This window comes from Rhinolophus ferrumequinum, chromosome 2 (genome assembly GCF_004115265.2).
Source record: "Rhinolophus ferrumequinum isolate MPI-CBG mRhiFer1 chromosome 2, mRhiFer1_v1.p, whole genome shotgun sequence".
In the NCBI taxonomy this organism is placed as follows: Eukaryota; Metazoa; Chordata; class Mammalia; order Chiroptera; family Rhinolophidae; genus Rhinolophus; species Rhinolophus ferrumequinum.
Window position 1 is genome coordinate 40,371,262 of NC_046285.1, and position 24,084 is coordinate 40,395,345.

General features: G+C 36.2%; 1 protein-coding gene across 4 annotated transcripts in view; it reads left to right on the forward strand.

Moving 5' to 3' along the window:
- Positions 1-24,084, forward strand: part of GRAMD1C (GRAM domain containing 1C) — an 88,714-nt gene that overhangs the window by 40,409 nt on the left and 24,221 nt on the right. For 3 of the 4 annotated variants that reach the window (XM_033088715.1, XM_033088731.1, XM_033088722.1), the window contains 3 exons: positions 13,000-13,118; positions 15,824-15,956; positions 19,327-19,489. In XM_033088715.1, coding sequence (XP_032944606.1) covers positions 13,000-13,118; positions 15,824-15,956; positions 19,327-19,489 — 415 coding nt within the window. Of the gene's footprint in view, positions 1-9,152; positions 9,511-12,999; positions 13,119-15,823; positions 15,957-19,326; positions 19,490-24,084 lie in introns of those variants that run through there. The other variant, XM_033088741.1, reaches the window with a different exon arrangement.

Sequence of the window (24,084 nt, forward strand, 5' to 3'; positions counted from 1 at the left end):
AATGTGAAAAGAAAAAGCTCTTTGAAGTAGAAGAAATAGATTTCCAGGATACTTCTGAGGCCACCATAGCTGAGAAACACTGCATCTATTCCTGGGAATAAAATATAACCCTCTTTGAAAAAAATCCTGATGTCACCTGTGTTCTTGAGGTGTACACGAGGAATATCACCATCTTTACTGTAGTTGTACCTTTAAAATCTTGGGGTAATTTGGTTATCTTTAATATTGAATGTGTAACTCTTTAAGAAGACACTATGCTCATTTTAGTAAACAGAGTGGTGACCATTTCTACTCTGTACTAAGACAAAAAAATCAATGTTTAAGTATACAGTATGTGTTACTATGTTATTAAGTACTCTACAGAACTTAATGAAAGTTGAAGGTGAGATCTGAATTTTAAACTGTCCTAACTGGAGTTTAATTTTCACTTTTCAATTTTAGTGGACATTCAGTATTATTTTATATTAGTTTCAGGTGTACAGCGTAGTGGTTAGACATTTATATAATTTATGAAATGATTTCCCCCAAGTCTAGTATCCACCTGGCACTATACATAGTTATGACAATATTATTGATTATATTCCCTATGCTTGTACTTTATACCCTAGTATTATTTTGTAACTACCAATTTGTATTTCTTAATCCCTTCAGCTTTTTAACCCAACTCCCCCAACTCCCTCCCATCTGGTAACCGTCAGTTTGTTCTCTGTATCTATGAGTCTGTTTTGTTTTGTGTGTGTGTGTGTGTGTGTGTGTGTGTGTGTGTGTATGTGTGTATGTGTATGTGTTTTGTTCTTTAGATTCAGCATATAAATTAGATCATATGGTATTTGTCTCTCTCTGTTTGACTTAATTTCACTTAGCATAATACCCCCTAGGTCCATCCATGTCTTCTCAAATGGTAATATTTCATTTTTTATGGCTGAGTAATATTCCATTGTATACATGTACCACATCTTTCTCCAAACATCTATTGATGGGCACTTAGGTTCTTCCATATTTTGGGTATTGTAAATTGCACTGCAGTGAACTTAGGGGTGCGTATATCTTTTTGAATTAGTGTTTTGGATTTCTTCAGGTAAATAACCAGAAGTGGAATTGCTGGGTCATAGGGTAGTTATATTTTTAATTTTTTGAGGAACCTCCAAACTATTTTCCATAGTGGTTGCACCAATTTGTAGCCCCTGCAACAGTGCACAAGGGTTCCCTTTTTTCCATATCCTGGCCAACACTTGTGTTTTGATTTATTGATGATGGCCATTCTGACAGATGTGAGGTGATATCTCATTGTGGTTTTAATTTGCATTTCTCTGATGATTAGTGACGTTGAGCATCTTTCATATATCTATTGGCCATTTGTGTGTCCTTTGTGGAGAAATGTCATGTCCTCTGCCCATTTTTAAATTTGATTGTTTTTTTTTTTGGTATTGAGTTGTATGAGTTCTTTATAAATTTTGGATATTAACCCCTTATCAGATGTATCATTGGTGAATATCTTCTCCCATTCAGTAGGATGTCTTTTTGTTTTGTTGATGGTTTCCTTTTGCTGTGCAAAAACTTTTTAGTTTGATGGAGTCCCATTTGTTTATTTTTTCTTTTGTGTCTCTTGCCCAAGGAGATATATCAGAAAAAATATTACTAAGGGCAATGTCGAAGAGTTTTCTGCCTGTGTTATTTTTCTTAGCAGTTTTATGGTTTTGCATCTTACATTTAAGTCTTTAATCCATTTTGAGTTTTTTCTTGTGTATAGAATAAGAAGGTAGTCCAGTTTCATTTTTTTTGCATGTATCTGTTCAATTTTCCCAGCACCATTTATTGAAGAGACTGTCTTTACCCCAATGTAAATTCTTGCTTCCTTTGTCATAGATCAAATTACCATATAGACGTGGGTTTATTTCTGTGCTCTCTATTCTGTTCCATTGATCTATGTGTCTGTTTTTACGCCAGTACCCTACTGTTTTATTACTGTGGCTTTATAGTATAGTTTAATATCAGGTAGTGTGATACCTCTAACTTTGTTCTTCTCTCTCAAGATTGCTGTGGCTATTTGGGGTTTATTATGGTTCCATATAAATTTTAGGATTATTATAGTTCTGTGAAAAATGCCATAGACATTTGATAGATTGCATTGAATCTATAGATTATTTTAGATGGGTAGTATGGACATTTTAACGATATTAATTCTTCCTATTCATGAGCAAGTTATATGCTTCCATTTATTTGTATCTTCTTCAATTTCTATCTTTAATGTCTGATCATTTTTTGAGTACAGGTTTTTTACTTCCTTGGTTAAATTTATTCCTAGGTGTTTTGTTTGTTTGTTTGTTTGTTTTTGATGCAACTGTAAATGGGATTATTTTCTTAATTTCTCTGATAGTTTGTTATTAATGTATAAAAATGCAACTGATTTCTAAATATTAAATTTGTGTTCTGCTACTTTACTGAATTCATTTAGTTCTAATAGTTTTTTAGTGGACTCTTTGGGGTTCTCTAGATATAGTATCATGTCATCAGCAAGTAATGACAGTTTTACTCCATCCTTTCCAATTTGGATGCCTTTTATTTCTTTTTCTTTTCTGATTACTGTGGCTAGAACTTCCAGTACTATGTTGAATAAAAATGGTGAAAGTGGGCATCCTTGTCTTGTTTCTCGTCTTAAGGGGAATGGTTTTAGCTTTTCCCATTAAGTATGATGTTAGCTGTGGGTTTGTCATATATGGCCTTTATTATGTTGAGATAGTGTGTCCTTTAAGTCTGATGTTTCCTTGTTGATTTTCTGTCTGGAATATTTGTCTGTTGGTGTCAGTGGGATGTTAAAGTCCTCTACTGTGATTGTTTTAATGTCAATCTCTCCTTTTATGTTGGTCAACATTTGCTTTATATACTTAGATGCTCCTTTGTTAGGTACATAGATGTTTACTAGGGTTATATTGATTGATCCCTTTATCAATATGTAATGTCCTTCTTTGTCTTTTATTATAGTCTTTGTTTTAAGGTCTATCTTGTATGGTATAAGTATTGCCACCTTAGCTTTTTTTTTGTTTCCATTTGCATGAAATGTCTTTTTCCATCCCTTTACTTTTAGTCTATGTGTGTCTTTTGATCTGAAGTAGGTCTCCTGTAGACAGCATATGTATAGTTCTTGTTTTCTTATCTGTTCAGCTACCCTGTGTCTTTTGATTGGAGCATTTAATCCATTTACATTTAAAATGATTATTTATATGTACATAGTTATTGCCATTTTGTTATTCATATTTATGTTCTTTCTCCCCCCTTTTTCTTCTTAAAGAAGTCTCTTTAATATTTTTTGTAATGTTGGCTAGGAGGTAATTTTAAACATTGTAGAATTCACCAAGGAGGAACTAGAAAACAAAACAAAACTACCCTTCCTGTATTTTCCTAGCGATTCTTGAAGGACTTTTTTTTAACATAATATCTATAACAATAATAGCAACTCCCACTTATGAGGTATTAGGTGCCAAGCACAGTGCTAGGTGCTTGGTATAGTTTTAGTATTGTCTGTAATTTTACAAGTCTCAGTGGCCTCTAGGTTTTAAAGTGATAAAGCCACATTGGTTAGTTTTCTAGATCTTTTGTAATACTATTTTTAAAAAAAGAAAAAAGCAAGATCTATAAAATATACAGCGTAACTACAAAATTCTGTAAAACAATGTAAGTTATTTGAATATATTTTGTATATATGCAAAATATTTTTAGAGGATAAAAGTTCAGAATATTATGTTTATGTTTACTTGTAATTAGGGAATCTGAGAGTAAAAGTAAATATGTCTTATTTTGCTTACTTCTTACATGAGAAGGCCTCAAAGCAAATTAATCTAGAAAAAAATATTCAATTAAGGTAAATACAACAAAATGATTTTAAAATTGTGTGTGTGTTTGTGTATGTGTGTGTGTGTGTGTGTGTGTGTGTGCACGTGCGTGCTTTATTTCTCTAATAAAATAAATTCACAATAGGGGGCAAAAGCTGGAGGCAAATATGGTGCCTTTGAGAAAGAATGTTTTTAAAAGTACATTTTTTTGATTCATAGGTTTCCACTGATGCATTGCTTCAGAAAGGACAGTTTATTTCAGATATTTGACTTACTTTAACATAAGTCCTCAATGTTTAGACATGTGTTTAAACTGTCACTATGGTCATTCATGTAATAATTTATAATATTTTAGCTTAGTTCACAAATTTTGAGTTTAGCACCCTTTTCCTAGACATGGAATATCCGGGATTTGTGAGGCCAGAGGATAGTGGCAGCTCCATTCTTTGTTTTCTGTCTTTTGTAAAGAACTGTGCAGCCATGGTTTAGGAGAACTCTCTAAACCCTTCCCCACTGCCCGCCCCCAGCAATTTTGTTTAAGCCCCTCCCCCACTTCCATGTTCTATAGCAGAGCCAAATGGTCTTGCCACGTGGTTTTGTATGATTTGCAAGGTAGGAACTGTTGTACATTTTTAAGTGGTTTTTTAAATAACCAAAAGAAGGATAATATTTCATAACTATATGAAATTCAAATATCAGTGTCCATTGATAAATTTTTATTGAAACACAGCCACTTATTTGTTTATGTATTGTCTATGGTTGCTTTCACACTACAACAGCAGAGCTGAGTAGATGCAACAGAAACTGAATGGCCCACAAAGCCTAAAATATTTACACTACGCCCATTTACAAAAACAGTTTTTTGATCTCTGAATGATACTGCAGCCAAATTTATCATTTAAAAAAATGTATACTTGCTAATATTAGCTTCTTGCTTAATACCACTTCCTTTGGAATAAAAATCGAAAATTTTCTGTAGGTACTACATGATCTGGCCCCAGCCCACCACTCCTGCCTCATCTCAGTACACCCTCCTTGTTCTTAAGGAGTCTGCTTTTTTTCTTTTTTTCTTTTTCTGTACGAGGTCTTCAAATGGTCTTTTTGCCACCTCTACTTCTAACCGAAACTCATTAATAAAATGAGTCAGGTCGATTCTTTCACCTTCCCGTAACATCTTGCACTTCTCCTTTATAACACTCATTACAATTCTAATTCTTTATTCCATTTCTTTCTCCTTGCTTGACTGCAAAGACCTTGAAGGTAAGGACCATGTCTGTCTTATTCATTGTTGTCTGTCCAGTGACAAGCTCAGTGTTGACTGTATAGCTGGTTTGGCATACGTCTTGGTTTACCCAGTACAGTTTGGGTCTGTCTGGATGTATGTCTATGTCAATGTAAATATTAATAGCGCCCCTTTTATTCTCCAATGTATGCCGGTTATAACTTACTTGGACAATAAGTTATAGGGTTGTATTATACATAGCTAATGCTCAATAAATACCTTTTGAGTGACTCAATTTAGTTGAATCTTAATGATTTAGACCCCAGATAATCATTCCACTTAAGTAACAAGACATTTTCAATTCTCTGCTCAAGGAAAAGGCATAGGATGGGGAGAAAACAGACAGGAATTTAGTTACAGAGACAGCATTTAAGATACGCTCTACGTCCAATGTTCATTTAACTAAATTTCTCAAACCTATCTATTCCGTGAGAATAATGATCATCTTGAAACACTAAAGTATCCTCGATTGTCAAAGAAATCTTATATTCTTTATACTTGAATTACTAAGATAATAGGATGTACATACAATATAAGGTTATTAGTTTTAACAAGGCTTAAAACTTAAAAGGTTTTTTTGTTAGTTTGTTTGTTTGGTTGGTTGGTTAAGGCTCAGTCCTTAATATTACTCTTTTCATGATCCTAGTGATATTGTCGTTGTATTATTGGATTTAGGTTTACTGATACTAGCAATATAGGCAGGCTGTGTATGAAATCAAAATGTCCTGTTTGCATTATTTTTTTTTCAGATGATAGTGGTCTCTCTTGTCAGTGTACTGATCCTAGTGGGAAGCTAGCTATCCCTGGAAATTTAAGAGTACATTTTGAGAGTGAATGCTTAAACCCAGGGCCTAATAGAGCAGAAATCTGCGCTCATTTTGAATTCTAAGGCTTAAAGAGACAGAATGGCTTTCAGTCTTATTCCCTAAGGGCAGAAGGAGGGGGGGCATGATCAGAATTGGAGATGAGGTGATGGGGGGAGCCTTTTCAATGTGTACAGATACTCCCTCTCCAAATTCTGATACAAGTCACTCCAGTTTCAATTTTGGGAATTGCTAATAGAAGGATGGTAGAAGGGTGTCTCATTCCTTAGACGTGTTGGGGGAAAAGTATTTAAATTGTTGATTGATTGTATTAGTGTATATAAAGAAAGAATGTCAGTCTGAGGTGGCTTGCCTAGGCTTAGGCCAAGAATTTAGGATCTGGGACAGAAAGTGAGAGGCACAGAGGCAGACTTTGATCACCGGAGAAATGTACAGAGATGAATCATCGGGCCCCACTGATGTCACAGCAAGTTGTCCTTTAAAACTGTCTACCTTTGCTCTGATTTCATGCTTATCATGCAAAGTTCTGATTACTAATACCTGACCTCCAAGGTATTCAGGCACCCTGGATGAATGACGGAGAATGAAAGGACTGTTCCCCTACTGTGCATTCATATGTTTACCACTGAGCGAGTGTCTGCGGTCTGTTTGTGAGTGTGGCTTGTTTCATTCAGCCTCTCCGAGTACAGTTCTAGCCCCCTGACAGTGCTGTGGCCACTCTCCAAATAGTGGTCAGTTTATGACGTTAACATCACCTTCTGAGACCTTTAGGAAGAATGTCATCCAGCCTTTCCCTGCAGTCTGCTCAGCCTTTTCAAATCCCCTTATTCTTCCTCATGCCCCTCTCCAAAAATCACTTCTTTTGGACTTACTTGGAAATCTAGAAGTTTTCCAGTAGTGCTGTAAATCTAATAAGTGCAACATCCAAAGCTGCCTGGAAAAAAAATAAATGTGCCATTGCTATCTTAGTCACATTTTCTATATGATAGCCTGGCAACGTAGAAATATTTGTATTCTTGTGTTCTTCCCTCTCTTTTACCTTTTTGGTTGGCAGAACTCCTCCACTAGTTTCCCGTGGTCAGTGAAGTATACCTCCTACCTAGTCACCCAAGCCAGAAACCTGGATGTATCCTTGATTATTACCTCTTCATGTCATATTGGTCACCCAAACCCTCATCATTTCTAGCTTGAACTATTACAATAGCCTCTTAACTGTCTCTTTTTAACACTCTAATCTGTCCTTTAAGTTGTTACCAAAGTAGTAATAGTTTTAAAAAGTGTATATTTTTATTTATTTAATTGACGTAACATTGCTTAGTAATACCAAATACATTTCAGGTATGCACATTCTATTTTGATATCTGTATATTCTATTGTGTGCTCAACACCAAAATTCTTGTTTCCTTCTGTTACCATATGTAAGTATTTGACCCCCTTTTGCCCTCTTCTCACCTCCCTGTCCCTTTGGGGCACCACCGTTCTGTTGTTTGTATGTGTGAGTTTGTTTTGTTCTGTTAATTTGTTTGTTACTTTTTAATATTTGTTTTATATTTCACAAATGAGTAAAATCATGCAGTTTTTGTCCTTTTCTGTCTGACTTATTTGACTTAGCATGATACCATCAAGATCCATCCATGTTGTTGCAAACGGCAAGATTTCATCATTTTTTTTTGGGGGGGGGGGCTGAATATATATATATATATATATATATATATATATATATATATATACACACACACACACACACACCACATCTTTTTTATCTGTTCACCCGTCAATGGAAACTTAGGTAGTTTCCATATCATGGCTATTGTAAGTCATGCTGCAGTGGACATGGGGTTACATATATCTTTTTGAGTTAGTGTTTCCATATTCTTTGGATAAATGCCCATAAAAACTGTATCTTTTAAGAACACAATTCTGAACTTGGTACTTTTCTGTGTGAAACTAGTAGGGGGCTTTTTATATTTTGATAATGTAAACCCTGTATTCCTTAGCATGGCATATGACCCTTTTGGTGTTCTGGCTGCTTACCACTTCCCCACTGACGCTTATCTTCTCCTTTCTCTATCTTCTCCCACGACCCATGTTAGTCATTTGAACTGGCTTGCTAGGCTCTTCACTCCTCTGCACGCTTGCATGTGCCATATGTATGCTTATCTTACTTGATCTTTCAGCAGTATTTCACTGTCATTGTACACACCCTCTGTTTTTGCAACACTTCTTCCCTTTATTTCCATGGCATTTCTTTGGGGATTTCTTCTTAACTTTCTGGTATTTCCTTCATTCTTTTTTGCTGGCCACTCCACTTCTGCTCAGGTGATCCTTTGAGTTCATCAAGTAGCATTTGTCATGTCTGTATACTACTAAATTAAATGGAATGACTAGATGGAAATTAGGGCAAGCTTTGATTTTTCATTCAGAAGAAAACTTTTCTTCTGGGAAATAAATTGGAAATGGTAGATGAGACTTCTGTAATGTTTACTGTAGTCCAGGTCCCTGACAGGAAATTATTCTGAATAAAGTCAAAAATATATTTTATTTTAAGTTTTATTGGGGAATATTGGGGAAAAGTCTTTTTCCAGGACCCGTCAGCTTCATGTAAAGTCGTTTTCAATCTAGTTGTGGGGAGGGTGCAGCTCACTGGCCCATGTGGGAATCGAATCGGCAACCCTGGTGTTAGGAGCGTGGCGCTGTTGCTGTAACCACTGCCCCAACCGGCCACCCCCTTCCGCAAAATATCTTTAAAGGAAAGAATTATTGAGTAATCAAGATGTAAACATTTCAGTGATGAAACATGTGCTGAGTACTTACTGGAATTGCTCCATTTGATTAGCTCACTCTTCCTGCTATTTCCTGACATTCCATTTATGATTCTCAAGGGAGTGAAACTTTGATAGTTGTAAAGGGTTAAGGCAGGAGACTGTTGGGGCCTCTACATCAGTACTGAAGAAGTGATATATGACGAAGTAATAATGACATTGCCAGAATTGAATAAAAAGTATTAGTATGGAGAAGAAAATTTAACCCTTCACATATTTAATTTTTAAAATGAGATTAAAATAGTATTGCAACAGGCATTTAATTGAGCATAAGCAAGATACTTTCATTTGAATTTTATTTCTAATCTATGTGTAGCACAGAAGAAATTGGGAACTGTCCCTTTAATAAAACCCTGTTTACCTATCTCTTCTAGAAGGCGTGGCTTAGGAACCTGTAGAGTGAGGTATTACTTCCAATTGTGCATTCTGCCCTGCCACCTTGGAAAGAATGCTGATACTATAAACCAGGAAGTGGCGAATAATGTGCTTTAAACTATAATAGAACTTGTCTTTTATAAGGGAAACTTCTCATAACAAAACTAGAAGAGTGAAGCAGTGATTTTACATAGTTGTCATTAACTATTTGGAACTCGGTTTCATGATAAACACTTAGCAGCATTCTGAGAATACAAAGCTTTCTGGGCCAGAAATTGATCTTCAGACTTTTGAGCCTTATCTGATTACTGCTTGGTTCATCTTTATTTTGTTAAAGTACTCTGCAGGCTGAAACCAGGAGACTCCATTGTTGGCAGGTAGGTGGTCAGCCTTTGTTTAAAATTTAGGTTGTTTTTTTTAAGGTTACTTAACTCTGATTCTGCGGCTTATTATTGAGAGAACAATAAATATCCATCTGGAAGTATGTTTGAATGTTTGAATGTTCAACGTGGCTGTACATAGCCACATTTTTGTGACTTCCGGTCAGCTTTGAAGAAAATGTCATTTTTAACAAATTTATGTAGCTGGTGAGTTAAATGAGTTCTATTGTGTTTTCCATTAACCTTTTATATATACATATTTTTAAGTTAATGGATTAAAAATATGTTAAAATTACCCTTCTATTAACTTCCTGATTGCATCTGATAATATATGTAAAACATTTATTTATATAGTCAAATAAAAGTATATTTTTGTTCGTAATATTTACTTACAAGTTTTCTTTCTTTCACACTTAGGAAGCTGTCTGAATATTTATTATTGGTTTATCTACTTGCCTTAGTTTTTGGTATGGTATAGTATCTATTATTTCAGAAGAGTTTTTATAAAAGGTTAATCTTCCACAAGTATATTGAAGTATTGCTTGTTTGTTTTTATAATGTTAGCCATCCATTTATGACACTAAAAGTATTTCAAAGATAATCTCTTTGGAAGATTGAGTTAATTATTAGTATTAGCTAACTGCTGTTGTGAAAAAAAGTTCATAAATGGCTCTTCTGGAGTGGAAGTCAAAAAAGAAATGTGTGGGCTACCTTTAGGATCAAGGGACAGTGACTTTCTCTACCACTAGTGATCCTTTTTATTTTTCTTTTATTAACACTATGCTTCAAAAGACTTTGTCCACCAAATAAGTGGTGTATGTTAAATAATAAAATGTTAGGACATTGTTGTTTATTAGTCATACATTATTTCCATTGAAAGTTTCTTATCATTATAACATAACCACTCTAGGTTAATATAATTCAGCCCCAAACAAAGAGGCCTGACATTTTACTTAGTTTGAATAATTTTATTGTAGGTAACTATTTGGATATTTGACTTTTTGAAGTACTGATAATAATATCTGAATTTTCATCAACTACCTTTTGGCATCCTAGTAGTCTGGGCACGGCAAATTGGGAACTAGAGATCTAAAGTACAGAAATTTTGTTCTTAATCTCTTTGAAGTTCCATGAAGTACAATGAAGGTCATTGAGTATAATGTAACAAAAATACCATAGCTACGAGACAGAGAGAAGAAATAAGGAGAAAGAAAAAAAGAAGGAAGTGGTATTTGTCATAGGGAGGAATATTGGGGAGGAATTCAAGGCATCTGTATGTGTAGCCCCATTAAATCTCTCTATATTTATAGCTGCTATTTCCCAACTTAAAATTTTTACTCCAAAATTTTACTGATAAACAAATAGTACTTATTATTACTGACTTCAAAACAAATATTACCTATGTTCTTCATTTTGTATTTGTATTTGTATTTGTATTTTGGTTGTCCTTTCTCCAAATTTTCTCATTCCTCCATTTCCCACGTTCATGTCCTTCTTTCAGCTCAGCTGAAGACTCTTCTCCAATATGAAACCTTATCTGATCACCTTAATCCACAGTAATATTTCTTATTACTGTGTTATTCCACCAATACTTAAGTACATAATAATATTATAGCTTGTCATCTTTAATTTTACTTAAGAGTCTCCTGTGTTTCTTTAAGTGTATTGTAAGTGGTTTGAGAGCATTTTATCTTCCTTAGCATGTAGTTTAGAGATACACATCTGGTAGATTCTAAATACACCTCTGTTGAATGGATGAGAGATAAAGAAGGTTGCCAACAGTTGCTTCAAGTATTTATGCTGCTTCCCTCTACCTTGCTTAATCATGTTTCTAGAAATCAGACCATTAGTTATCACACTATTATTGTTTTTCTGTTGCTATATAATGTATGAGTTTTTTGTATTGAATGATTTTAACACTGATATGATACCTACAAAGAAAGAACAAGCTGGGCTTTATTAAAAATAAATCCCCGTGGCCATCTTGTGGTTACCAACTGTGCTTTCTAATCCCCTCACCTTCTCCCTCATCCCCACCCCCCCGCCCATCTAGCAACCCTCAGTTTTTCCTCTATGTCTGTGAGACTGTTTCTGATTAGTTCATTCATTTATTCTTTTCTTTAGATTCCACATATAAGTGAGATCATATGGTATTTGTCTTTCTCTGTCTGACTTATTTCACTTAATATAATGTTCTCTAGGTCCATCCATATTGTTGCAAATGGTAAGATTTCATTCTTCTTTACAGTTGCATAATACTCCATTGTATAAATGTACCACAGTTTCTTAATCCAGTCGTCTACTGATGGGCATTTCGGTTGTTTCCGTGTCTTGGCTATTGTGTACAGTGCTGCAATAAACAGGGGTGCATAAATTTTTTCAAATTAGAGTTTTGGATTTTTCCGGATAGATACCTAGGAGTGGAATTGCTGGGTCATAAGGTAGTTCCATTTTCAGGTTTTTGAGATATGAAAGCCAATTTGGGGAATGTAATCAATAATGTAAAGATTTTGTAGGGTATCCGATGGACATGTGTCCCATTAGGGAGACAACCTCAGGGATGATGTAGATGCCTGATCACTGCACTGTACACCTGAAGCTGAAGCTGAACAATAATGAATGTCAACTGCAATTTTATCTCTCTCTCTATGTATATATATAGATAGATATAGATATACACATATATATATCTATACATATACATATATATACACGTACATATATATATCTATACATATACATATGTATATAGTTATATACATAGTTATAAGAAGTGGAGTACAGCATTAGGAATAGAGACAGTGGAAATGTAATGGCTGTGTGCAATGTCAGAGGGGTAGTAGATGGGGAAGGGGGGTTATCACTGTGTGAGGGATATAAATGATAAATGTCTGTGACATTGTTTTGTACACCTGAAACTAATAAAATTCATTAAAAATAAATAAATCAAAGGAAATATTCTGAATTCCAGACTCTTGCATTTTATATTTTAGGAAAATATAATTTAAAGTTTACTGATATATAAGTTTTTTTAAATGGTTAAAGTATTCATATATAGTATTACAGATTAAGAGAATGGGTTCTGAACTGGTGATTAAAACTCTGAGTGGGGATCCAGTGGTCATGGTAGACTGGTTGGATTGCAGAATTTAAATTGCAGATTAGTAATTGCCAGAAACGATGGACAAATTAGTTTATAAAAAGAAAAGTTTAAACGTCTTACCTCTGATTTACAGTAGTAATTATATTAGGCACTTTAAAATCATCATTTTATCTATTTCCAGTATCAACTGTGTCAGGTAAGTTTTGTTAACCCATTTTTTTATAGATACAGAAAAACACGTTTAGGAAGGTCAAATGACTACCAAAATCACACATCTAGTAGCTGCCCAACAGGTCATTTTGACTTCAGAATTCATGTTTGAATCACTATGTTATGCTATCTTACATTTTCCAATACTCAGTGTAAGTTTTCTGTCATTTTAGAGCTTGACCAGACAGGAATTCTGGCAGCTGCTCCAGCAGAATTATGGCACTGAACTAGGCTTAAATGCTGAAGAGATGGAAAACTTGTCCCTTTCGATTGAAGATAATGTACAGGCAAGGTACAGCAAAATGTTTTGAAATGTCAGGATTTATTAAAGCAGAAATATTTTCAACTTTTCTAATTCAGAATTTCTATTAATTCTCCCTTGGTTGAATTTGCCTCTATGTTCTCTGTAGTGGAATGGAATGAAAGGTGAGGACAATGAATAGTTTGCTAAATTGGTAAGCAAACACAGGACATATAAGGAAATATGGCTTTGTAACTGTGTCACCTAGGATTTGCTTAAAGTGTGGCTTGCGTAAACCTTTTTATCAAGGGTCTGGAGAAGTACCCAGTGAAATCTCTGTGCTTATAGATAACAATAAAGTAAATTAGCTGGTAGGTGTTTTGAGGGATACAAAGATAATACGACTTTTCCTCAAGGATACCCTAGCATAGTGCTTGACATGGACTAGTTGGCACTTAATAAATACTGAATGCATTAATGAAAGGAGCTCACAGTACTATGGGGAATGCAAATAATTATAATACAAAGTTGAAAATGATAAGGGCCGAAAAGAGCAATCATTAATGTGATAAAGAAATTCAGAGTAGAGAGAGATTAATTTTGACTGATGGGAATTCATTTGGAAGAGTGGACATTTTTATTAACCTGTTTGAGCGAAAGTGCATTTTGTCCAATAGTAATTGAGTTCATAGCAATAAAAACAACTGAGGCTAATACATTAAAATTCTACGGCAAACATTATGCTAAGTGAAAGAATCCAGTCACAAAAGACCACATATTGTATGATTCCATTTATATGAAATGGAGTTCAGAATCAGTAAATCCATAGAGGCAGAAAGTAGAGGAGTAGTTGCTAGGGATGGGGACAAAGGGAGGACGGGGAGTGACTGCCAATGGGTACAGGGTTTCTTTTCCGCGTGATGAAAATGTTCTAAAATTAGATAGTGGTGATGGCTACACACCTCTGTAAACCACTGTATTGTACACTCTAAATGGGGTAAATTTTATGGTATGTGAATTATACCTTAATAAAACTTACTTAAAAATGCTATGGCAAGTAAATCTTAATATGGAAATCTTTCGAAAGTCTTGATGTGTGTACAATTTTACTCTCTAGCTATGCTGATCCTATTTATAGTGTTTCAGTTAAGCATCAATATTTTACAGTCTTTTTTACGTCGTTCCACATGCATATTTTATTAGTTTTCTGTAAAGTTAAAAATTTCCATTGTATTGCTCTCCCTATAAAGCTTATTAGCTTCTCTCAGGTACTGGAGTTGGGTAGAAAAGCAATGATTCAATGCAGAGAGCCTTGGATTGTGGGAAAGAAGATCTAGATTCTAGTCTGGGCTTTGCCACCAAGTAGCTGAGCAACCTCAAGCAAATCTCTTAGCCTTTCTGATCCTCAGTTTACTGATCTGTGAAATGAGGCAGTTAAATTAGATGACTTCCTGCCAACTCGAAAGGTTTCTAGTCTTTGAAAAAGGAAAGAATAAATATTTTTGACCAGCTGCTTTATGTGCTCTAAGGTCCAGCTTCTTGAGGCACCAGAAAAGCTGCTATTTTCTTCTGGTGAGTGAGTGCTTTCTACGTAAAGATTTGGCAGGATCCTCATTCCCTCTTCTACTCCTTTTTCCATTCTTCCAGTTTCTGAAAGAAGCTTACCTCTCTCTCAAACCTTTATTTCCTCAGCTCTTCCGTCTTTTCTTCATTTTTAATCTCTCCTTCACACTCTCTCCTCCTTTTTTCTTTCTTTCTTTCTCCACAACTCAACTCCATCCTTAAAATCCTTAAGTTCAGACACTCGGGTGGTGGGTAGTCTCAAGGAGCCATTTTGTTGCTTGGTTCCTTCCGAGGCCTGCCATTCTGCCTGGCAAGAGCAACTTGATTGCAGATTTAAGTATTATTTGAGTAGAGTAGAATAGAGTTGAAAGGTCCTTTAGCATTTCTATTCCTTCCTCAGGATAATATGGCTTAAATGTCAGGCTGCTGCTTTATTTTAGAAGAGCTTTAAGTCTATACATTGCAATGATTACATGGGAATAATAATTTCTCAGTAAGGGTGAGCACTGGAAATTAGATCAATTGTGCTCCTTTTATAGACTTTTAATAGACTTTCTTTTCTCTTTGCTGCCTGAGAGAGCACAAGCGGGTCCCAGGATAATTATTGTAATCTTGTCCCTGTGACCCTCTGAAAGCAATTCCTTAAACCTTGTTCTTAGCAATGAGAAAAGCAGTAAGGGGGGCGTGGATTGATTTGTGGGCTCTGTGCTCAGACATCAGGAGCTTCTGTTTCTGGGGGGGATTTGCCATCTCAGCTGGGACCGAATCAGAAGGGAGGAGATTCAAAAACACTGCCTTCTGATGTTGACTGGTACCAGCTCATACACCCACCCTGTACCTTTTGAAGCTTTGTGCTTGTCCACAACTGAAATTTAAAAGAGCAGTATTCACTTTGTTAGCTGCTGTTACAGCCACTTGTACTTGGTTAAGTTTTTAATGGTTTCTGAAATTTATAAAATCTCCTATAAGCATATCTTATTTTCAGAAGTAAAGTCAACTTGCACATGATTTAAGAAGACAGCATGTGATTTAAACATGTTGTAAGTAGAGGCTCTTTTGTTACATTACAAAAAAACACATTTGTTGTCAAAATGCTGTATAATAGAAAAGGACCTCAGTGAGGAAACTAAATTACTCATTTGTATGAAAGTGACCTTGTTTATTATGTTTCTATAATGATGTGTTTCTTACAGAAGTACAGAAAGAAGCAGCTTGGATGACTGTGGGGAGAGAGATGAAAAATTGTCCAAGTCAACGAGTTTTACCTGTGACTCAATTAATGGCGTTTCAGAAACAGAGTCAATTGATGGAAATCTACCAAAAGCGGTCAGTGTGCGATACTCCCTTTAAAATATACCTCATGCTGTCACGTGTTCATCATAATGTAAGATCAAATAAAAATACAGTATACAAAATGTTTAAAACTTAGGATGTCCGGCTGCTTCTTTATTTTAGGAGTAGAGTTTCAAGTCTGCATGTAGCAGAGGTTATATACACTTGTGGTTCTGTTCAGAGCTGGATACAGTGCAGAGCTACCAGATAGAGCATCAGCCTGTAAGGGGATAGAGAGCCTTAAAAATATAACATGGAGAAATTCGTAGTTAGCAGAATTTTTCCCAGAGTAGGTAGTGGGTCTGTTATGGTAGAAAGAGTCTGTTTTGAAGGGAGAAATGAGAACCCTGAGCAGCATGCTTGAATAACAAGGGATGCTTCTTAAGCTGACAACTAAGGCAGGCACATCCAGTTAATCACTGGGCTTCAGTTAATTTAATTAGTGTTTTCCTTTATTGTTTCAAGTATCATTATAAGCCCATCGATTTTTAAAAAATTTCCATGAGTTTCTATCATTAATTTTTTATACTCAGTTTGTCCCCTCTGCCACCAGGAGCCCTTTCAGATTGGCTCCTTTGTCCTTTTGAAGTGATCAATGATTTTTGGTGGCTTCCTTTCTTTCTTATACAAGCACGTGTCCCAGGCACACTGTACGTTTTCTGTCCCAGGCTTGGTATCAGCCATTTTCCTAATGAGCCATAGTTCTTTGTGAAGAATGGTAGTTAGAGCCCACAGTCTGAGGGCTAAGAGCGCGTCTCCTCTAGAGCTTTTGTTCTGTTTGGGGATGCAAGGTTGGGACTAAAGATGGGTTTCTTGGTTTAGAGAAGAGCACTGGCTTCACATACTACCTTTGCCACTTGCTAACTGTAGACCTTAACTAAGTTAACCTATGCCTTTGTTTTCTCATCTCGAAGACGAGGACAGTAATACCCCATGGGGTTTTTTATAAGGATTGCATGAATTAATATATGTGAATGTGCTTTGAACAGTCCCTAGTACACAAGTATTCAGTAACCATAAGCTATTATAATTGAAAGTGAATCTGTGTGTGGCCAGCAATGGCCCTTTTCTACCTTCTTTCATGGAGCCCCACACATCTCCTGTGAATCAATGTTAGGAAAGCACTGAAACAGACTATTTCTGTGAAAGGCCACCAAGTTATCAACTTGTTTGAGGCATCTATCACGTGTCTTTCCCAATCTGATTTTGTGTTGTGGATTTCTTGCAAAACTTATTCATCTAGAGACTTAGGAACTTCTCCTGGTGTGAGGGAGGTGATTCTGCATGCCAATCTCTTTTGTATGTTCTCAGTGAGAAAAACCAAGCCACTCAACTTGGCGGACGTAACAGGACAGGGGATCTCTTGAAGTCTTCTCATCCCTTTACAAAAGTCTGACTTTGAGGACTGGGTTCTCAGCACTGCTAATCTTACTAGAGTCCTTTCTATAGCCTCTTTGACAAAGTCTTCTGTACCTGCTCTTGGAGTAGTTAGCCCATTGGTCCCTGCTTCTAGTTTCATCCCTAAGGGAAGTCCTGTTTTCTCTAAGGAAAGGGAATGGAATGCAGAGGAATAATTTAATGTTTTAAGATTGATCATACATTCATTGGTGTTTGGTATAGCTGTTGTCAGGTTATGGAATAGAAGCAGTAGAGAAGTTTGGTCCTTTTTTATTTGTATTTTAGAGCAGTATGGTGAGAATTCTCAGATGTCAACAACTGTCATGTCACTTGTTTTACTTTTACTTCCAACAAAAAGTCAGAAGTAACATTTTTCCAAAATGAAAATAGGTTTCTCCTTTTTTTTTTCATATTTTAAAATTTTTATTCTTTTTTTTAAAATTAAAGTTTATTGGGGTGACAATAGTTAGTAAAGTTACATAGGTTTCAGGTGTACAATTCTGTAATACATCATCTATATATCACATTGTGTGTTCACCACCCAGGGTCAGTTCTCCTTCCATCACCATATATTTGATCCCGTTTACCCTCATCTACCACCTCCCTCCCCCTTACCTTCTGGTAACTATTAAACTATTGTCTATGTCTACAAGTTTTTGTTTCTTTATTTGTTTGTCTTGAGGTTTCTCTTAAGGTATAAAATTAATATTCTTTGTAAAAATTCAGGGAATATAGAAAAGTATACAAAGAGATAAAAATTGTCCAGATTGCCAACCATTCAAAGATAGTGACTGTTACTTTTCCTATAAGTATCTATCTATATTCTTTATAACAGGAACTATATCTTAACTAGAACCAAAAGGAGAAATCTGTGGAAACTTACTCTGCTTAGCATGTTAAAGAGGCCCTGGGTCAGCTAAAGAAGCATGTTGCTTTGTAGTGTGCAACTTCCAAAGAAATCAAGTCTTGATTTTAGCAATAATCTCTGCTTGAAGAATCAGTCCCCTGAGTAGGATAGTATCGTGCTTTAATAAATTGTGTTTGGGTCCCAGTTGTTATTCTGCTTTCTGAATGGCCAATGGAAACCCGTGTCCTCCCTGGTGCTTCTGTTCAGGGCTGCTCAAAGATCTCTTGGGACAGGAAGTGTAAGGAGTATATCTATGCTTTTTGCTCTCTTTCATCTGCTTATACACAAACAATGCAGGAAAGTACTCTGCTATATAGTTTATGATTTTTACACTGTTCTATTGATCTGAATCATAATTCTACCTGAATACTAATATGTCAATAGCATTCATTCTTTAATGCCTAGTATTAAGTTTATTATAGATATGACATATCTTTATTAAACCATTCCCAGAAACTATAGATAGAATCATATATTGACTGTATTTTAATGCCCAGTCCCTTTGTCCCTTAACAGCAAAGACAACTGTGTCTTTGTGAGTTTACAGTGAAACTAATTTTTCCTTTTAATCTTCTCTCCCCCCACTGTACTCTTATGTGACTTTTATCTCTGTATTTTCTTTCTCTTTCCCCTTTAGTTACTGGTCTTGAGAGATGGGTGAGTTGTCTTCTTTGAGATGATTGGGCAGGTATTGTCTGGGGAAACTAACTGGGTTTTACCCCTTTCCCTGGCCCACCCCACAGAAATGAATGTTCCATTATTTTGTCCTCTGCCCCCTTTCCCTTCTGCCTAAGTGATTCACATGATGTTAACTGTCTGTGAGTTCTTTTTATATGATGTTCTTCATCAAATTATTGTTCATTACTGTTTAAGAAGATAACTTTAGAACGATATATGTTCCTTACCAATGTTTCATGGACTGAAATGAAAATATGATGCAAACATAGCGAACACATTTTTCAAAGAGCAGTATTTCAAAGTGTCTTTATTATTAAAGATCTCATGGTAAAATCGAAACCTATTATCTGGTTTTTCTAAACTGGATTGTTTACCTTTTAGGAGTTAAGGAAAGAGGAACCCCAAAGTGAGAAACAGATGAAAAAAAGTCCTGTACTCACTTCAGAAAAGAGGTTAAGTAGAGTGCCGTCGAAATCTCTGGACTTGAATAAAAATGAATATCTTTCTCTGGACAAAAGCAGCACTTCAGATTCTGTTGATGAAGGTAAAGAATTTCTTATAAATTTAAATAAGATTTCAGTTTTAATGTTTATCTTTGTCTCAGATGTGTGCGGATTGAGAATTTAGTTGCATTAGAGACAGTCTCACTGTGTGAAGAACCAGAAAAGAATGGGAGTTAATGGGAAAGAGGGGAGAGACGGCTAAGTCTATGCCCTCTTCACTTGCCGAGAGCCTGGAATTTGAAAATCTCCATCACAGGAAGCTTTTAAAATTCCAAGCCTTGAGTCAGTGGAGAAGGAGCAGCAGCAATGGAAAAACACATCTTAATTAAAATCTGCTTAGTGTTGTAGACACAATAATTATACTACTTTCTTTTAACCACCAAAACCAGAGAGAGAGAGAGAGATTCAAAAGTAGAGAAAGCAATAAAAATAAAAAGCAGTTGCTAAAAGGAAACTATAGCAAATCATTTTCTCTCCACTTTTTCTTAGTTAGTACCAGTAACCTGGGACTTGCCACACTTAAGGGGGCATTTTAAGAAATCTTTTCCTTGACTATAAGGTTATTGACATTGAAGTGGGGAGACATCAGGAAAGATGCAGGTTAGTGGCTACTTTCAAATTTCAGGCGCTGGAGCAATGCCGATGATTTTTGCTGCACCTGCTTTCCTACCAGCCGTGCTACACATGTCAATAAGGGGACATAACTGGCTTGGATCTCTCGGACGTGACTGTATATGCTAGCCTAGTTACTGTTCACGTTAGACCTGGCTTGAGATCCCCTGAAGTCTTTTACTATCGTGTAAACCAAATCCATGAAAACCAAAACTAAATCCAAGTCAAATCCAAATCAAGTCCAAATCTAAAATGAAATCCACATTCAAAACCAAACCAGAACAAGACAAACAAATGAGAAACAAGAACTCATAGACACAGACAATAGTTTCGTGGTTACCAGAGGGTAAGGGGGGAGGGGGGTGGGAGATGAGGGTAAGGGGGATCAAATATATGGTGATGGAAGGAGAACTGACTCTGGGTGGTGAACAACACACAATGGGATTTATAGATGATGTAATGCAGAATTGTACACCTGAAATCTATGTGATTTTACTAACAATTGTCACCCCAATAAATTTAATTAAAAAAAACCAAACCAAGGCCAAGTCTATAAAAACCCAATCCAAATTAGGTTTGACCTCGGTTTGGGAACACAGAAGTATCTTTAATGAAAACTAAATCCCTACTCTTAAAAACATAAATGAAAATCCACTAATTCCTAAAAATCACAGGATGCATTAAGGAGACAGTTGTCGAGTTCTTTTGAAAAGATAGTAGAGAGGAAGTTTTTTTCAAGGCTCATGCCGCCTTGAATGACTAGACTCTTACAGTTGTTACCATTCGCATGTTGGTAGGCAGCGGGTTTGAATTAGTTATCATCCCCTGCCTGGCTGAACCTCTGACTTTAGGAAGATCTACTCTGGCACCCAGTGGCCAGATGGGTAAGTGACTCCAAAACAAGGTTTCTTTTTCCATCTTTCTCCCCTGCTGTTTTATAAGAATAGTGCTTCAAAAGTAGTTTTCTTATTGAGTGCCTATAAAATTAACATTAATGTTAGGTTACATAAAGAATAACATTAAAACTCATATAAGCTGTATTCATAGCCAGTAGTTGTGTAGTTGCTGTATTATATGTGACCCCTGATCGCATTTGGCTCCTTGCTGGCCCCTCTTTAAAGACAGGCTTTGCAGCAGTAAGACTCTAGTCATGTAACATTCAGCCCTCTGTTTGTGCAGGTTTCCTTTAAGGTGCATGCGGTGATTTTTTTTATTATTATTAGATTATCATTCGATAACAAATCAAGTATTCCTATTGCTTTCCCTAAGCAGGTTCCAAAATCTAGGGCTTATCATATGTATTAAGTGGGTATTATAATGAATCTGTTTTCTAGTTTCTGAAAATTGTGAGGTTATGAAGATGCTTGAACTCAGTGAACTGGGGATGCAGTGGGAAAGGTCAAAAGAAGTAAAGCATCCCAGGAAATTTGGAAATGTGTGTGGGGATTTAGAGGGAGCTAGATAGATGGCAGATTACTTTACACCAGGCGTCACTTTATTTAAAATGGTAGTATTTCGATCTACTCTTGTGAGCAGTTTGAGTGAGAAAATGAGATGCTTTCTTTTCTACTGTAGGCTGTAATCTTTGGTGGGGGGACACTGGATTATTTTGATGTAAAGACTTACTGTAGACCCATGTAAACTGGTGAGGGATCAACAAAGCAGAGCATCATGAAATAACCTGACAGAGGGACCCGATATGGTCCCTTTGATGTGAGGTTTCACTAAGCCCAGATAGGGAAAGCCTAGAATGTCCTTTAATTGGCTCCTTTTTAAAAAATTAAAGTTTATGGGGGTGACAATTATTAGTAAAGTTACATAGATTTCAGATGTACAATTCTGTAATATATCATCTATATATCACATTGTGTTCACCACCCAGAGTCAGTTCTCCTTCCATCACCATATATTTGATCCCGTTTACCCTCATCTACCACCCCCTTTACCCTCTGGTAACCACTAAACTATTGTGCTTCTTTTTTTAATGTACTTACTCTACACTAGGAAGTTTAGAACCCACTAAGATTAAAGGGTGCCTTTTTTTAGGGATATATATGTCTATACTTACGGAAATGGGTTCTGGGCTTCCAGCTGCTGAACAAAATCCACAGCATTGTATTTTAGTCTGTTAAACCATGTTACTAACTTAAAGCTTTAATACAGAATACTTCACAGAGTAAGCTACAGAACTTTGTCGAGGGCTGTGGCTGGTAGACTTTCCTTTCCTCAGCTTGTTGACTGCTTGCCCAGTTTGGGGAGGAGTTGAGAGCATCTGAGAAGATGCTGGGAGTTTCCTGGCAAATGAAGATGAGTTCACACTGTGTCCCCATCCACAAGTACGAGGAAATTACGGCTGTGTTTTCGAGGAGATAAGATCTCTGTTGATATCAGGATTTACTTCTTCTGCCTGCCCTGCTCTGTCATGCCTTGGGTAGTCTGGGAAGCATTTGCCCAGGAGGTAGAGCCTTGAGTGGAATGTGAGGAACAGGTCAATGACATGAGACACCTGGGCTGTGTCACGTGACGGAATTTAAACTTAGTTTTGTACAGCGGGGGCAGGACTTGGTGTGACAGGGTTCCCTAACCAAAGTCACTTATCCCAAGAATGGAAGCTAAGTTAGGTAAAGATTAGGCAGGGGATGGATGCGTAAGAATAGCAAAATTGGAATCCATGGTCTATAGCTGACAGAACAAGATGAATTAGAGGCAAAGCCATGCAAAGAAACAGAATCAAAATATTAGGTGATGCTTACTAAGTAATAAAGGTGAGGACAAGCAGAGCTCTGGGGAAAGCCAGAGAGAAAGACGTGAAATAGTCTAACATGTCAGGGAAGCAGCCATGAGACTAAACCAGGTAACCCTGACAGTTACCTGAGTCAGGTGTATGAACTACACTCTCAAATTGAACTTGGTTTTACAGGTGTAAAGAAAGCCCTTAATCTGAGTCAGAAAGATAGAAGATTACCAGTTTTTAGAAAATGGAAGATACAACAAACTGTGTCCTTAGTCACTCAAAATTCCAAATCACCTGCTTTTCTTGCATACTTACCTACGTACATTTTTCATGCATCCTCAAAACACTATGAACATATGGTTTCAGTTTTATTCATGTCCATGTCCTTTTCATATTTATGTTTCACTTTTCCCAGCATTTCCACTGGCCACTCTCAGGCTGATATGTTTGAAATAATATTTCTTCTTTATTGGAAATAGTAACTTGCTACTAGATTGAGCTGTGTTCCTTTCCGCATTTAAAATACCAGCTGCTGGCTTAATATGTTACAGCAGTGCTACTGGTGATGTTGCTTAGATCAGAGGCTTTAAAGTACCATGAATTTCATGCATAAATAACCCAGTGGAAATACTTTATTTCATATCCTTACTTCTTTGGACAAATTTACATACAAAAGGTATTATTGTTCATTTCCTTTAGTGATACCATGAATTCTATTTTTTATCAGTTACTCTACAGTACAATTTATCTAATAAGGGAGTTAAAATGAAATATAAAAATATTATATTGAACTATCTATATAAGTGTAATTTTTTTTTTCCTTCTTAAATGTGAATAAGAAATTGACTTTTGAAAAGTTATAGTTCCAAGGCACCTTAGAGAAATGGCTGCTTCTTGGGCTGGGTTGGGGAATATACAGAAAGAGCCTGGAGCCTCTTGGAGTGCCAGAATATAAAGAACTACTTAAAATAAGAGGGAGACTTGTCAAAGGACACAGGAGTAAACCTGAAAGAGCTCCCAATGGCCAAGTAAAAAAGTCTGAGCAACAAAATAAATAATGACAGTATCGGGTTATAACTTAGAGAATAAAATAACTATTCATGAGTCCATGCGGATATAAATGACTGAGTAAATACATAAATGGAGGAGAAAGCACAAATGGTCCTCACAGAGTTCCACCTAACCCAGGCACATACTTCCCCCTTCTAGAAAGCGGAGCTTAACTCTCCTGCCCTTGCGTATGAGCTGAACTTAGTGACTCATTTCTAACCAATGGGGAAAGGGCGAAAT